The 13,638-nt window shown below is 45.7% G+C and overlaps 2 protein-coding genes across 2 annotated transcripts; both read left to right on the forward strand.

The window, feature by feature from the left end:
- The first annotated feature begins 669 nt into the window (after positions 1–669).
- On the forward strand, positions 670–13,147 carry LOC142041478 (olfactory receptor 51E2-like). Its single transcript, XM_075050363.1, has 2 exons — positions 670–740; positions 10,939–13,147. Exon 2 carries the CDS (start codon positions 10,987–10,989, stop codon positions 11,941–11,943), a length of 957 nt encoding a protein of 318 aa, XP_074906464.1. The 5' UTR covers positions 670–740; positions 10,939–10,986; the 3' UTR covers positions 11,944–13,147.
- Positions 4,414–5,484, forward strand: LOC142041477 (olfactory receptor 51G2-like). Its single transcript, XM_075050362.1, has one exon. It carries the CDS (start codon positions 4,510–4,512, stop codon positions 5,482–5,484), a length of 975 nt encoding a protein of 324 aa, XP_074906463.1. The 5' UTR covers positions 4,414–4,509.
- Positions 13,148–13,638: the final 491 nt, after the last annotated feature.

Here is a 13,638-nt window from a genome sequence, read left to right on the forward strand (position 1 = left end):
TACTATAGACACCTCATATGAAAATGGGCAAACCAGTTAGCTCTCCTGTGTCTTGGTTTGGCAGCCACAGAAATAGGGGTTAATAGCAATTTCCACATCACAGCTGAGGTGGCAAAGATAAACTTATTACCACAAGACATCTAGATACAACAGGCTTCTGGGCTATCTGAGAAGATATCCGCTAATGTGTCTGTGTTTGGCGTTGTAATATTTAGTTTGTTTTTATTGTGTAATATATTATGATTTTAATTAAACATTTTGTGTCTCACTGGTCACGGGGGATAGATAGAACTTCACCTCTGTTACTCCCTTGGAGAGATGCTGCAAGCACTCTTCCTGCAAAATTTATTATTATTTGCATTACAGATCCATTCTCACAATAAAAATCACGTGTATTGCCAGCATGCTGCAGCATCGCCAGCCATAAATCACAGGGAGCTATAAACATGTCACCCAATAAACTATCAGGAGAAAATCATGCCTGCTGGGAGAGCATCATAAATGGAAAAGATCATTTACTTCACACACTATTCTCACTGGTACGCCTCATGCTGATTACGCACAGGGAGCTTGGACTCTGCGTGGCTCCCGGTTGATTGGACAGGGTCAGTCCACGGGGCGCGTTATAAGCGCTGCCCTCCCGATGCCGGGATGCGGATGCAGGTTCTTCTTCTGCATCGCAATGGAGTTGTGCTGCCTGCGCAAGTCATAAAGCCCCTGGGCCCCCGCTGCCACACTCGGTAAGTACCCTGGGCAATTAGCAGCCTCTCCATCATTGCGATCCTGTTTTACTAGTGCGGTAGCTGCAGTTTATGGGACTGGACACCAACACGGGTGGGGAGATGCCTCCGAAGCACTGCTCGGGAGGTCTACACCATTCCAGAGGGACCCGCTGGGTTGGATGTGCTGGAGGAAGTGGGTGGCTGTAATTTCAGGCAGGGCTGGCATCACAGTACTGCCAGGGAAGTTCTAGCCATCGTGGTGCCGCTTGTCATTGTGCTGTGGGCTTTGTGCAAGAGTCAGCCTGCTCTTCCACCGTCTGGTGGCCTGGCTCAGCTGGTGGGAATGGCACGTTCCTGTCCTTGCCTGTAAAGTCAAAGAAATTAATATCTGTGGGTGCTGCATCCCCAGAGTCCCTTTGCTAATCCTTCTCCTTTCACCAAGAGGCTGAGCCCTCGCTTGGATGCTTGAGTTGGCAGCAATGCAGTTGTGAAAATAGCAAAGTCTCCTCTTGGGAAAAAAGCAGATCTCTTTGTACCATCCTTCCCCAGCCCTGGCTCCCAAGCTCCGGCTCCCAAGTCCCCGCTCTTGCCTACACTCAGAAGAACTCTTAAAGCACAGTACTTTGCTTAAATTATTAGTGAAAATCAAAGACAGAGTCAAGAAATGAGGAGGTGGCTTTTGAGGACTGGAGAAGGAGGGACGGCACTGTGCCCTCCATGAGGCAACTGCTTTCGTGCCTGATACCTTCCTCCAGGCAGTCTGGAGTAGGTCCTGGGGAGCAGAAACGCCTTGGGCACTGAGCAGGCAGACAGTTTTCTGTCTCTGGTAGGATGCCTTTCCAGGCTAGCAGCAAACACAGTCGGGTGCTGCCATTAATCTTTAAATTCATATGCTCCACAACCGGAGGTTTGTTTCCTCATCAGGGTTTGGCTGCAGCGTGAAAGGTGTAACTGCTGTCCCACAGTAGTCAACTGGGAGGTGTAACGTATATGTGTGCTATATGTTATATATACACATATGAATGTACATAAACATAAATAAGTATGCATGCTTTTAAATATATTTTATATATTCTATGTATTTTATATATTTATATATATTATTTATAGACACACACATATATATATATATTCACCCACACATAAAACATGGAGGGGAAAAAAATGGCTTGGAGTGGGATCCGTATCTGTAATACATAGGGGCACAAAACAAACCAGAGTAGCACAGAGAGGAGCAGAGATAGTAAATCCCATTTCTAAATAACTTCCTATAGCATGGTAGGGGTTGCCAGTGTCTAACAAAGTCAGGTTTGCATGAAGGCTTTCTTGTAGGAGAAGTATCCCTTACAGACCCCAGATAGTTCTCACCAGTCCTTCCTTTCCCCCTGTGCTCTAACAGTCCCTCCTCTTTATCCACCTCCATATTCCTGGAAACCTCTTGAATCTCAGTATCTCTGAGAGTTCTGGATATCTGCCATATGCTGCTGTACGGGAGACAGTTAGACAGACAAACAGGCACGCACACACTTGTTTTTTTCATTTTTTTTAACCCAGCCTCCAGATGAGACTGAATTGCAGGAGTCTGCAGCTTAATTCTCGCTGCTCAGATGCTGTTGGATTGACAGAAAGGGACAGCTCTTACCTTTGGGGAGCTCCACGCTGCCACTTAGGACCTGAGGTACCTCTGGCCAGTTTCCTTTTGCCAACGCCAACCACTGTTGAAGCATTAGGGAAAGTGCAGGCTGCCCATCCATGTCCGTGCCACCTCATGCACTGACGAGGCTCTTCTGCAGAAGGGCTGTGACTTGTCCCTTCAGCAACTGCCACGGTGGGGCTACGAGCTGCCCAAGGTGATTCCTGATGTTAACATGTAACTTTGCAATGAAGAGAAAGTGGCTCTGCCTGGAGGAAATGAAATGACTTTGGGTCTTCCCCAGTTCCCATCAGTTACGTGTTGCTTTTGCCCTGGAGCAGGAAGATGTTTATCCTTGCTGAGCTTTGGGATTTATTGCCACATTAGACTCTCAAGCAGGCTGAGTCTAATAGAGGAAAACCACATTAAGAATGTAATAAATACATCATGGAAGATATGTGTGTTTATTCAAAACCAAACCGTGTTATAGTAAACCCTCTTGCTCTTAATTCAGGCACTCTTTGACCTGCTTGTTTTGTATCCTACAGAAGGTGCATTAAGACTGAAGCCACAAATATTTCTTTTCCTTTAATTAGCTCTTGTTTTGCACATCCACTGCTTTCCCCCATCCACCCAGCCTGTCATTCTGTCACAGAAGGCACAGAAAGGGACCCTGTCAGCCTCTCCAGCATCCGTGCTAGGGTGTATTGTCACATGCAGTGTAGGAACCTGGATTATGCTGAGATGGCTGAATTCTCCAAGAGGACTGAAACCTATGGTAAGATCACAGGCTTATAGTTTCATTGGATAATTCAGGTTGGAGAGACTTCAGAAGATCTCTAGTCCAACATCCTGCTCAAAGCAGGGCCAGCTATGAGGTCAAAGATGGTCATGGCTTTGTCCAGGTGGGTCTTGAAAACTTCTAAGGATGGAGAAGCACAACCTCTCTGGGTGACCTGCGCCGATGCTTGATAGTCTTCATGGGGAAACATTTCCCATTATATCTAGCCTAAACCTCCCTTGTTTCAACTTATACCTGTTGTCTCTCCTCCTCCTGCCATGCACTGCTGTGAAGAGCCTGGCTCAGCCTTCCTGTAGGTAGGGGAATGCTTCCCCTACCCTCACTGTAGGTAGGGAAAGGCTGCTGTCGGGTCCCTGCAAAGCCTTCTCTTCTCCAGGCCGAACAAGCCTCTTTCCTTGGTCTCATACCCTAGAGCATCTCTCCAACTCCCATCCATCTCCGTGGCCCTCTGCTGAACTCACTAGAGTAGACATCTGCTAGATTTCTGTAAAGGCCTTACTCACCTCATACGCTTGATCCCTGCATAAAAACTCCACTATATCCCCTGTAGCCCTTCTGTCTGATTTGGACCCAGAGACTTTCCATGGATGCCTCCCTAGTGCTTCTGAACCTGCAACTTCTTGTGCTTACGCTTGCATTTCCCTTATTAATAAAAGTCATGGGCACCACACAAGTGGGATTTTGCTCATTTATTTCCCTTCACCTGATAGTAAGGTAGATTATGAAATGAATAACAACTTGGATGTGAAAGCCACTGAAAATCCACCTTACCCTGGTGGCCATCTTCTTAGCTGAGAGCAGCAATGTCTAAGTCCCTGATTCTCTGTTATATTCTGCATTTGTTTCCAATGTTGAATTCTTAACTAAGAAGTCAGAGTTAAACCTTCACCATTTTCATGTCCTTTGATGTCCAGTTAGCATCAAAAAGAAGCCAGCTGCTTAGCAGCTTGGTCTTGGTTGAGGTGGCCATAGAAAAATCAGAAAAATCATTTGTTCACCCAATAGTGCATCTCAACCTGTGGAATTTGGGGACAACTGTAAAACAGTAGCACTCACCAGTAATGTCTTCACTTCCATTTTAAGAAAAAATGTATTTCTTTTTTAAGAAAAAATGCCCATCCTTTTCCTTCATTTTATATTTTAATGGATAAACAAGAGTGTAGTCATATGTGACACTATGGTAATTATAACGGTGTCCTAAGCAGCATGGGGTCATCTGCATAGGTTGGTGGGGAGGTGGAGGGATGTGACGCTTGTCATTACCCACTTCTATGTTCAGTGGAGAGTCCAACTACGTGGAGTTTCTGTTGTTGATTTGTTTTAGGTATAGGTCATGTGAGAGCTGAGCTGGGATGGAGCATGACTCACATACCACGTGGGAATTCAATGGCTCCTTCTATCAGCCTTCAGCTTTCCTCATGATGGGCATCCCAGGCCTGGAAGCCCTTCACCACTGGATCTCCATCCCTTTCTGTACACTGTACCTTATTGCTCTCTTGGGAAACTGCATGATCCTATTCATCATAAAGAAGACCCAAAGTCTTCACGAACCAATGTACTACTTCCTCTCCATGTTGGCAGTCACTGACCTGGGCTTGGTTCTATGTACACTGCCTACTACTCTGGGCATTTTTTGGTTTAATATGCGAAGAATTGGGTTCGATGCTTGCCTTACTCAGATGTATTTCATCCATATACTGTCCTTCATTGAATCCTCTGTGCTCCTGGCAATGGCATTTGACCGCTTCATTGCCATCTCCCATCCACTGAGACACTCATCCATACTGACCAAGAAAACTGTCATAAAAATAGGTCTGGCAATTATATTGAGGGGTATGGTCTCCCTCCTTCCCATACCCTTCTTGCTCAAGAGACTAACCTATTGTGGGAAGACTGAGCTTTCTCATTCTTTTTGCTTCCATCCTGATATCATGAACCTAGCATGTGCAGATATAAAAGTCAATGTCTTCTACGGTATGATTATCCTCTTATCAACAGTGGGGATGGACTTCATCTTCATTGTGCTGTCCTACATCCTAATCATTAAAACTGTTATCAGCCTTGCAACCAAGGAGGAGTGTCTCAAGGCTTTGAATACATGTGTTTCCCACATCTGTGCTGTTCTAGTGTTCTTCATCCCAATGATTGGACTGTCCATGATCCATCGCTTCGGAAAGAACGTTCCTCCTCTGGTTAACACTTTGGTGGCGTACACCTACCTTATAATTCCCCCTGCTCTCAACCCCATTATCTACAGCATAAAATCCAGCCACATCCGTGAGGCTTTGCTGAGGGCACTGCGGAGGAAGAGTGAATCTGACTGGTAGCTTCCTCCACCAGTTATGCCAGAAAGTGCTAGTGGACTGGTTTCTTGGTCAGAGCTAGTGGACTAGTTTCCTGGTGCTCCATCCATGCGGATCACTGCCAGATGAAAGAACTGCAGATCCACTCGGACACTGTGCCTCAACCCAGCGCTGTGATCTTCCATGTTTTGTCCTAGCATGATGCTTTCATCCCTTCCAGCAGCCTGCGAACACCCCAAGCAATGCCAGCGATATATACAGATGGAAGCCCCAATTAGAGGGAGTCAATTAAAAAAAAAAGGGTTGAATGACTTTATCTTTTCAAGTCATGCAATGAGGTGGATCAAGGAACCTCTGCAACACATGTTATGCAAACTCTAGTAGCAAGATAACAGCATGTAAGCTTCACTCAGACTCCCTGGTATGGGGTCATCGTTCCCTCATCGCATGTAACAGCATAGCTAACCCAGGCAGCAAGCACAACAGGACAAGGCTTGGGCCAAGGGTTTGGAGCCACTCTGAATATCCCAGTCATTAGTTGTTCAGCTGGAAACATCCCACAAGATGGAGCTCAGCTCCAGAGGCTGAGCACAGAGCATTTTCTGAAGATCAGGTGCTGTTAAGTGGGCCCACAGCACTCAGTCCTTCTTAAAAAAAGGCTCAGCCTTCATCTTTATCTGCTTCTGAAGTGCCATACACATCTACAGTGATGGAAACAGTGCTGCTTTTGCATCTCTTTTTGATGTCATCAAGTCTTACCATCTTGCCAATGTTCCAGCCATTGTTTTGCATTGAATGTAATGTATGTATGCAATATCTTCAATAAAAGACATCTATTAATTGTAAAAGGTCAAAAGACTTGATGAAGCCATTTTTTTTTCTGTTTATATGATGCAGAGATACTAGGCTGGAGTTGCTTAAAATCTTCAGGATTTGCTGTAGGTGAGCACAGGATTGTATGAATTAAGTATGCATCAGGATGGTGCTTGGGGTCTGGTGTGAGTGGCTCTCTTGCTGAAAAAAAGGGGTTTAAAAAATATAATAGGAATGGCTAAACTTCCTGACACTAAGGACCATGTACTACAATCTTCCAGCTGAGACCTGCCAGGTACTGACTGGCCAGTCCGCAGTCGGGAGGTGACAGTGTCTCCCAGCATCTTATTGCTCTGCTGTAGGAGGGGTCTCAGCCAGACACGCAGCAAGATTTCATGATCCTCCTGGCTTGCATGCTCCCACCGACAGAATAAAATGGCCCCATATCTTTCATGCCTCCAAATTATGGAGCTGTATTTTTGTTGATCTTAAGCCATATTTTGGCCAGTCTTGACTGCAGTGGAGAATAAGAAGAAACGGTCAGTGTTCACCTTGGAAGCAGCAGAAGGTATCGGGACAGGATTGCACCAGAACTGGCCTGTTTCTGCCTGCTGCTAAGCACATCACACTTCAGACTAACCCAGGATTGGTATATTTTTCTATTCTGCTCTACACTTAACAGTACCTGGAATAAAGAGAAAAGAATAATGAGGGAACATCTCCATAAAAATATAGAAAGGGAAAAGGGAAGATTCCTGAGGGGAGGATTCCCAGGCCACTGTTCGTTTTGTGTTGTGCTAGTTATTTTGCTGAGGCTCCCAGTGGGCCCTTGCACAGAGTGAAATACTGTTCAGCAAACCACCCCCAGAACCTCTGCCTGAGCGTTGGCACAGCGGGTCTTGGGGTGGAGTCCTGTTTGCATTGAGATAGCACCCAATGGGAGCACTCTTTGCTCAAAATATCTAAGGTCTGACCTGGTGCTTGTAGCCAGCTATTATCAGAGGAAAGATTAACATAAGGGAACAAACACAACTTTCAGCAGAAAAGCCTAGAACTGAGCTTTGCTGGAAAGATGCTTAGCTTGCAGAATTCTCACACAGCACTGCTCCCATACTGAAAACTTCCAGAGTTTCTTCCTGAACATCCATGCTTCCTGGTTACAGCCATTCTCTGAAACAGCAAAAGCCCAAGGAGCTTCTGTCACAGCAAGCAAATGTTCGGGGCGGACAGCCAGGGAGGAAATGTGTGGGAGATTTATTAGCACATTTATTAGCACAGCTGGAGACCACAGTGGAGTGAGGCTTGCAGTGCCTTTGGTGCGTCTCCATCACCACTTCAGCAGAGCTTCATCTGCCACTCCGTTTGCTTCCCAACCTGTGTAGCTGGAGGGTACCAAGCAGACGCTCAAGATTTGGGAACCTCTATATAAGGTACTGTCTTTTAGGAATATATGTTCAAAAAGCTTTGTGGCTGCCTCTGGGAATGGGAAACTTAATTGTGATTTAACATCTGTGTGAGAGTAAAAAGAGAGAGATGAACCACTTAAAGCTTCTAATTCCTATTCTGTGATGCCCTGAGGTCTCCACTTTGTACCATGGGGTCACTTACAGTACTTGTCAATGGATTTATTTCCTATGAGGCACAGGAAGAGCAGTCTGAGATGTATCAGAGGCATCTCGAGGAGAGGAGAGGAGAGGAGAGGAGAAGGAGGAGAGAAGAATGGGAAGGGGAGGGGAAGGGGGGAATGAGAGATGGAGAGACAAAGAGAGGGAGAGAGGGGGGAAGAGGAAGGGGAAGGAGGAGAAGGAGAAGGAGAAGGAGAAGGAGAAGGAGGGGAAGGAGAAGGAAGGCCATTCCTGCCACGTCTGTTTGGTTCCCACTGCCAGCTCCTCCCGTCCCAAGCCCTCCCTGAGCCCTGCACCGTGTGTGTCCTCTGCCCCAGGAAACTCTCCCGTTACCCTTATGCATGCGGAGCCACGCTGCAGTCCCTGCTGCACTCTGTGGCTTTGTCCACACTATAATTAAAAGAGAGAGGAGGACAGTTCTCTGTCCTGGAGACACCTGGTGCTTCTTGGCCACATCCACGACTATCGTCTCTTCCTTTCCTAACCAGGGTGGCTTTACTCCACAGCCCAATGGACATTATTCCCTGGCTGGTGCTACCTGCTCCCTCGTACCTGGGCACTGCCTGGGGCAGAACCAGCTGGCAGCAGCCAGGGATGTCCCTGGACGTGAGGAGGGAATTAACAGTGTGGGTGATGGTGGGATGAGGCTTCAGCCATGTCCTGCTCACTTTAGTACAGGCACAGCTTATATGACTCCAAACAGAGCAAGTGCCTGCCCAGAGCAACTGACCTAGCCAGGACCTGGGCATATTTATAAAACAGCAGCAGAGCTACAAGCAGGTACAGCTTTTTCTGCTTATAAGTGATGAAAAACAGCTAGGAAAAAAAGAGCAAACCACATTTGATCAAACCATCAATTAAAATGAATTTTAATTTTGGTTCAAAATGCTTTGAATTTGAGTGATGCCTTGTGGTTTTAGTTTTTCTTTTCTTTTTTCTTCTGAAGTAATATTTTGGGTTGATGTATACTTTTTTTTCTGGTGAGATGATATGGATAAATGGCTACATATTCAAAATGGCTCAGACGGCTTTTGAGAGGGCATACATATTTCCTTCTGTCATAGGAGGGAGCAGTGGAGAGATGGATTAGGATAGTGAAGACTCTCCCATTGCCTGCTCCATCCTGGGAAGTTGGTCTCAGACCCATTTTAGTTCCATGGGACAAGTCTGGTCAATGTTTATGAGCATTTACTGAGATCAGGCTGCTGCTAGTGGTCTTCTGGCTTGGATGGTTTTACTGTCTGAATGTGCTTACCTCTTGTTAAATGCAGTTACTGGGGCTTGGTGGTGGGACGATCACCCTAGGAAAATAAATCTGCATTTACTGGTGTTTTTAAAAACATGGATCCAGTTTTTATCTCTACAGAAAGCGAGGTCCTTACAGTACCTGGTCTTCATCCCACTAGCAATCCAAAATCATTAGTCACTTCTGAAAATGTTGGTGCATTTATTGATGCCAAAGAACTAAAAATGAACTGAAATATCCAGCGATTTTTTACTTTGTATGTCTGTCTCTCACAGTCACGTTCTCTCAAAAGAAATGAATAGGATGGCAAATATTTTACAATGAGACTCATACTGTAATTACAGTTCAGTGGCTGGCAGGTAAGTTGGCTCAGATACTTGTGACAGTTACTGAAGTGCTTTGTTCATTCAGCTTGCATCATAATGTAAGTGGTTTGCTGAAAATTTCATCACTAGAATAGCTTTTAGACAACTTGACAGTAACAGCCCACCTATGCTGTTTGTAAATTGTGTATAAAAAGCTAGAGTATGAGTCTTATTTGTTAGAGATTCAAGATGGAAAAACCCCACATCAGGGAAATAAATCATGATTGCTATTTTAGGATAAGGGCTTCACCACAGATGTGCAGTAAAAAACCACAAACTTTTTCACAACCAAATGTGACTTTTCAAATAGCTGTATTAATAACCTGTAGAGCTCGCCATAAAAAAATTTTGCATCCTTGTTTTACATGGATAGGGTGTGAAAGAAATAATCAGAAAGCTCAGAAATGTTTCAGATAGCAGTTATGTGCTTGACCTCATGCTGTCCATAAAGGGCAGGGGAGACAGTGGGTTTATTCCAGGGCAGGTACAGCCAGCTACTGACTTGCTGCCTGATCCATCGAGGTGGATGGATGAAGTCCCATGCCGCCCAGGAGATCGAGCTAATCTCCCTCTTCTCTTCGGTCAGAGCTTAGGGCTGCGAGTCAGGCAGGGTCTGCAGCCCTGTCCCAAGCGCTCCCACGTCAGGCTGGGCTGGGCAGTGCTGGGGCTCTGACGCTGCCATTGCATTGGCCTTTGATGTTCCACACCAACACTTTTAAAATCCCAATATTCTTAAAAATCTGATCCCAGAGAATAGAAAGGCACCTAAAGCAAAGGCTTTTGCATATCTTCCTCACCATTCTCCTTGGATCACAGTACTCCTGGAAAGTTTACAGGTACAGAATAAGGTAAATAATCAGAATTTTTTTCTCTACAGATATTCTGATATTTCTATATGTGTTTTCAGGCAGAAAGGATGAAAATCCGTTTTGTGTGTGCAAACAAATAAATATGCATGTCTCACTGTGCGTGTCTGCAGTACTTGGGAGTGGTGGACCGTGGGAGGCAGCACAGCCAGTTTCACAGAGTACATTTCTGACAGAGCAGCACAGCACATATGGAAAAACTCAAGCAGAACTGGAGTTTAACAGGAAGCACTAAAAATCTGTTTTCTTTTTTTTATTTTAATTTTGCCCTTAAAAAATAAAAGAAAACAAGTTCAGCTGTTGGGTTTATCATTTAAAATGTTGATTTTACAGTGTTCTGCATTTAAAAGAATTCAAGTAATTCCTGTCCAAATTCAAATGCCATTATTTTGTGGCTGCATATGTTATTGTATATAGCCATCATGGGCTAAAGAAATAAGAGAGGAGCTCTCTGTATCAGTATGGCAACTGTAAGATTCCCCCACATTTCACAGACACAGCCCCATGGGATTCACGGTCATGGGAAAGGATTTATAAAGCTGCTGTTTCTCTTTCCCTTGCAGCAGGGGATGTGCCATGGCATAGCATGACTGCTCTTCACCCCATGTGCCATGCCCTTCCCCAACAGCTCTGACCTCAGCCCATCCTCCTTCATCTTGGCCAGCATCCCAGGGCTGGAGGCTGCTCATTTCTGGATGGCGATCCTTCTGTGCTCCGTGTACATCTTAGCGGTCACGGGCAACTGTGTGGTGCTGTTCATCGTGAAGACGGAGCCCAGCCTGCATGCTCCCATGTACTTCTTTCTCTGCATGCTGGCTGCCATCGACCTGGCCCTGTCCACGTCCACGGTGCCACGCGTCCTCTCCTTCTACTGGTTCAACACCAGGGAGATCAGCTTCGGTGCTTGCCTTGTCCAGATGTTCCTCATCCACACCCTCTCGGCCATCGAGTCCACTGTCCTCCTGGCCATGGCTGTGGACCGGTACGTGGCCATCTGCCACCCACTGAGACACGCTGCCATCCTCACCAACTCTGCGACACTGAAAATAGGGCTGGTAGCCATGGCCAGGGGAGTTCTCTTCTTCCTGCCTTTGCCTTTGCTCCTCCTGCCCCTTCCATTCTGCAGCTCCCGGGTGCTGTCACACTCCTTCTGCCTGCACCAGGACGTGATGAACCTGGCCTGCGCCAACACCACCCCCAGCGTGGTGTACGGCCTCACCGCCATCCTGCTGGTCATGGGGCTAGACGCCATCCTCATCTGCCTCTCCTACATCCTGATCCTCAAGGCTGTCTTGCGGCTGGCATCGTGGAAGGAGAGGCTCAAGGTGTTCAGCACCTGCGTTGCCCATATCTGCGTGGTCCTGGCCTTCTACGTGCCCCTGATTGGGCTGTCCGTGGTGCACAGGTTTGGGAAGGACCTGGCTCCGCTGGTCCATATCATCATGGGGAACATCTACATCCTGGTGCCTGCTGTGCTCAACCCCATCATCTACGGGGTGAGGACCAAGCAGATACAGAGGAGGATCCTGAATTTAATTCATATAAACAATGACAGAACTGCCCAGTGACCTATGCTCAGCTGCTTTCTCCTGTATCCTCACACCACCTCATCTTGTTTTACAGTTAGAGTCTTTGGTGCAGGATTGTCCTCTGTTTGTGTGGCACCTAGCACATGATAGGAGACTCTGAGATGCCACCAGAAGGCAAAAAGTAAATAGCAATCGTAAACTCCTTCCAAGAGTGTTTACTCTCACCAAACTTGGAAAGATTCTACTACAATGATCTAAATCCAACCCTGATCCAGAAGGTAGAGCAATGGGAAGGAAAAGTGGCTCACCAAACTAATAAAGATGTCTTGACATTGCACTTTGTTCCCATCTCACCCGTAATGATGGCAGAGCTGAGTGAAGGTTACAGTGTTTTCTGAATGATTTAGTTAATCCACTTGTGGCACATTCACTTTCCAAAAACACTTTAGCAAAATTTTTGCCAGAAACTTTGGCTGTAGCATCAATGTCTAAGTAAAATAATTACAGCAAGTGACATTATAGATGCAGAAATGCACTTCAGAAGTCCTCCACCTCTGTGGTCTTGTTCTGACCTATTGGGTATTCAGTCAAATCAGCTCAGCCTCCTTGTAGCAGATGCTGTGGAAAAATTTCAGACCCAGAGTTATTGGTAGCAATTGTAAAAATAATATCCATTAATTATTCAATAAAATGACAATGTCTCAAGACAAAAAAATAGGCAAGTTACAAATGTTAGTGATACTTCCAAGCTGAAGGATATGGCATTTCCAAGTCAAAGGTGTTTCATACCGTTGACTTCACACATGCTTGGAATTCCTAAGAATTTATGAATTAAGTTCAAGATCTTCAGCTTTCAATATTTTTTTCTAGGTATTCCCCATGAAACAGAGTACCTGACAGCCTTTCCTCTCTTTATTCTCATGACTCTTCTGCCAGTGGGACACTACAACAAAACTCTTTTAATGCAATGAAGGCCAACAAGCCTTAGGGCCAATGAAGAAGGTCTGATAGTATACTGCGTTTATTTTCACACCATCACAGAATCGCAGAATGGTTGAGGTTGGAGGCACCTCTGAAGGTCATCTTGTCCAGCCCTCCAGCTCAAGCAGGGCGACCTAGAGCCAGTTGCCCAGGGCTGTGTCCAGACAGCTTTTGAATATCTCTAAGGATGGAGACACCACTTCATGTTTTGGAAAAAGGTTAGAGATCCTAGGAAAAGGTGTTGTACAATAGGATTTTACAATGAAACATACAGATTTGAAGAGTGTTCACTCCTAGTTTTTTTCCTAATGTTCTTTGTCTTTTTTAAAATAAATCTGTTTCTTTATAAGTAGAAAGAAACAAGCAATCTCTTCTTTTTCCTCTCAATTTAAAGTCTTACCTTGTTGTTGTGAATCATGGTCTTCATCCTTGAGGTGGCTGCATTGCCATGCACAAGGATGTGTTTGCTGTTCCCACTGCCAGAGTCCCTGGGATTCCTCCAGTGAGAGTTGCCAGGGGTGTGTGACCTCTAATTTGAACATGCTGGCTTTCACTACACAAGGGAGTAGTGCACAAAGCCTTGCACAGCAGGACTCTTCACAGGTGAGTAGAGCAGCACGAGGTATTATTAAGAAGGCTGATCTACACTCCATCAGGAGGCCCAGGTGCTCTTGAACACTGATGTCTCCATCAGTAGATGATTATCACAGGATCACAGGGTAATTCAGGTTGGAAGTGACCTCAGGACATCTC

This window comes from Buteo buteo, chromosome 18 (genome assembly GCF_964188355.1).
Source record: "Buteo buteo chromosome 18, bButBut1.hap1.1, whole genome shotgun sequence".
Classification (NCBI taxonomy): Eukaryota; Metazoa; Chordata; class Aves; order Accipitriformes; family Accipitridae; genus Buteo; species Buteo buteo.

Coding starts and splice junctions, on each gene's coding strand:
- LOC142041478 (XM_075050363.1), top strand. CDS start 10,987: ATGCCCTTCCCCAACAGCTCTGACCTCAGCCCATCCTCCTTCATCTTG.
- LOC142041477 (XM_075050362.1), top strand. CDS start 4,510: ATGGAGCATGACTCACATACCACGTGGGAATTCAATGGCTCCTTCTAT.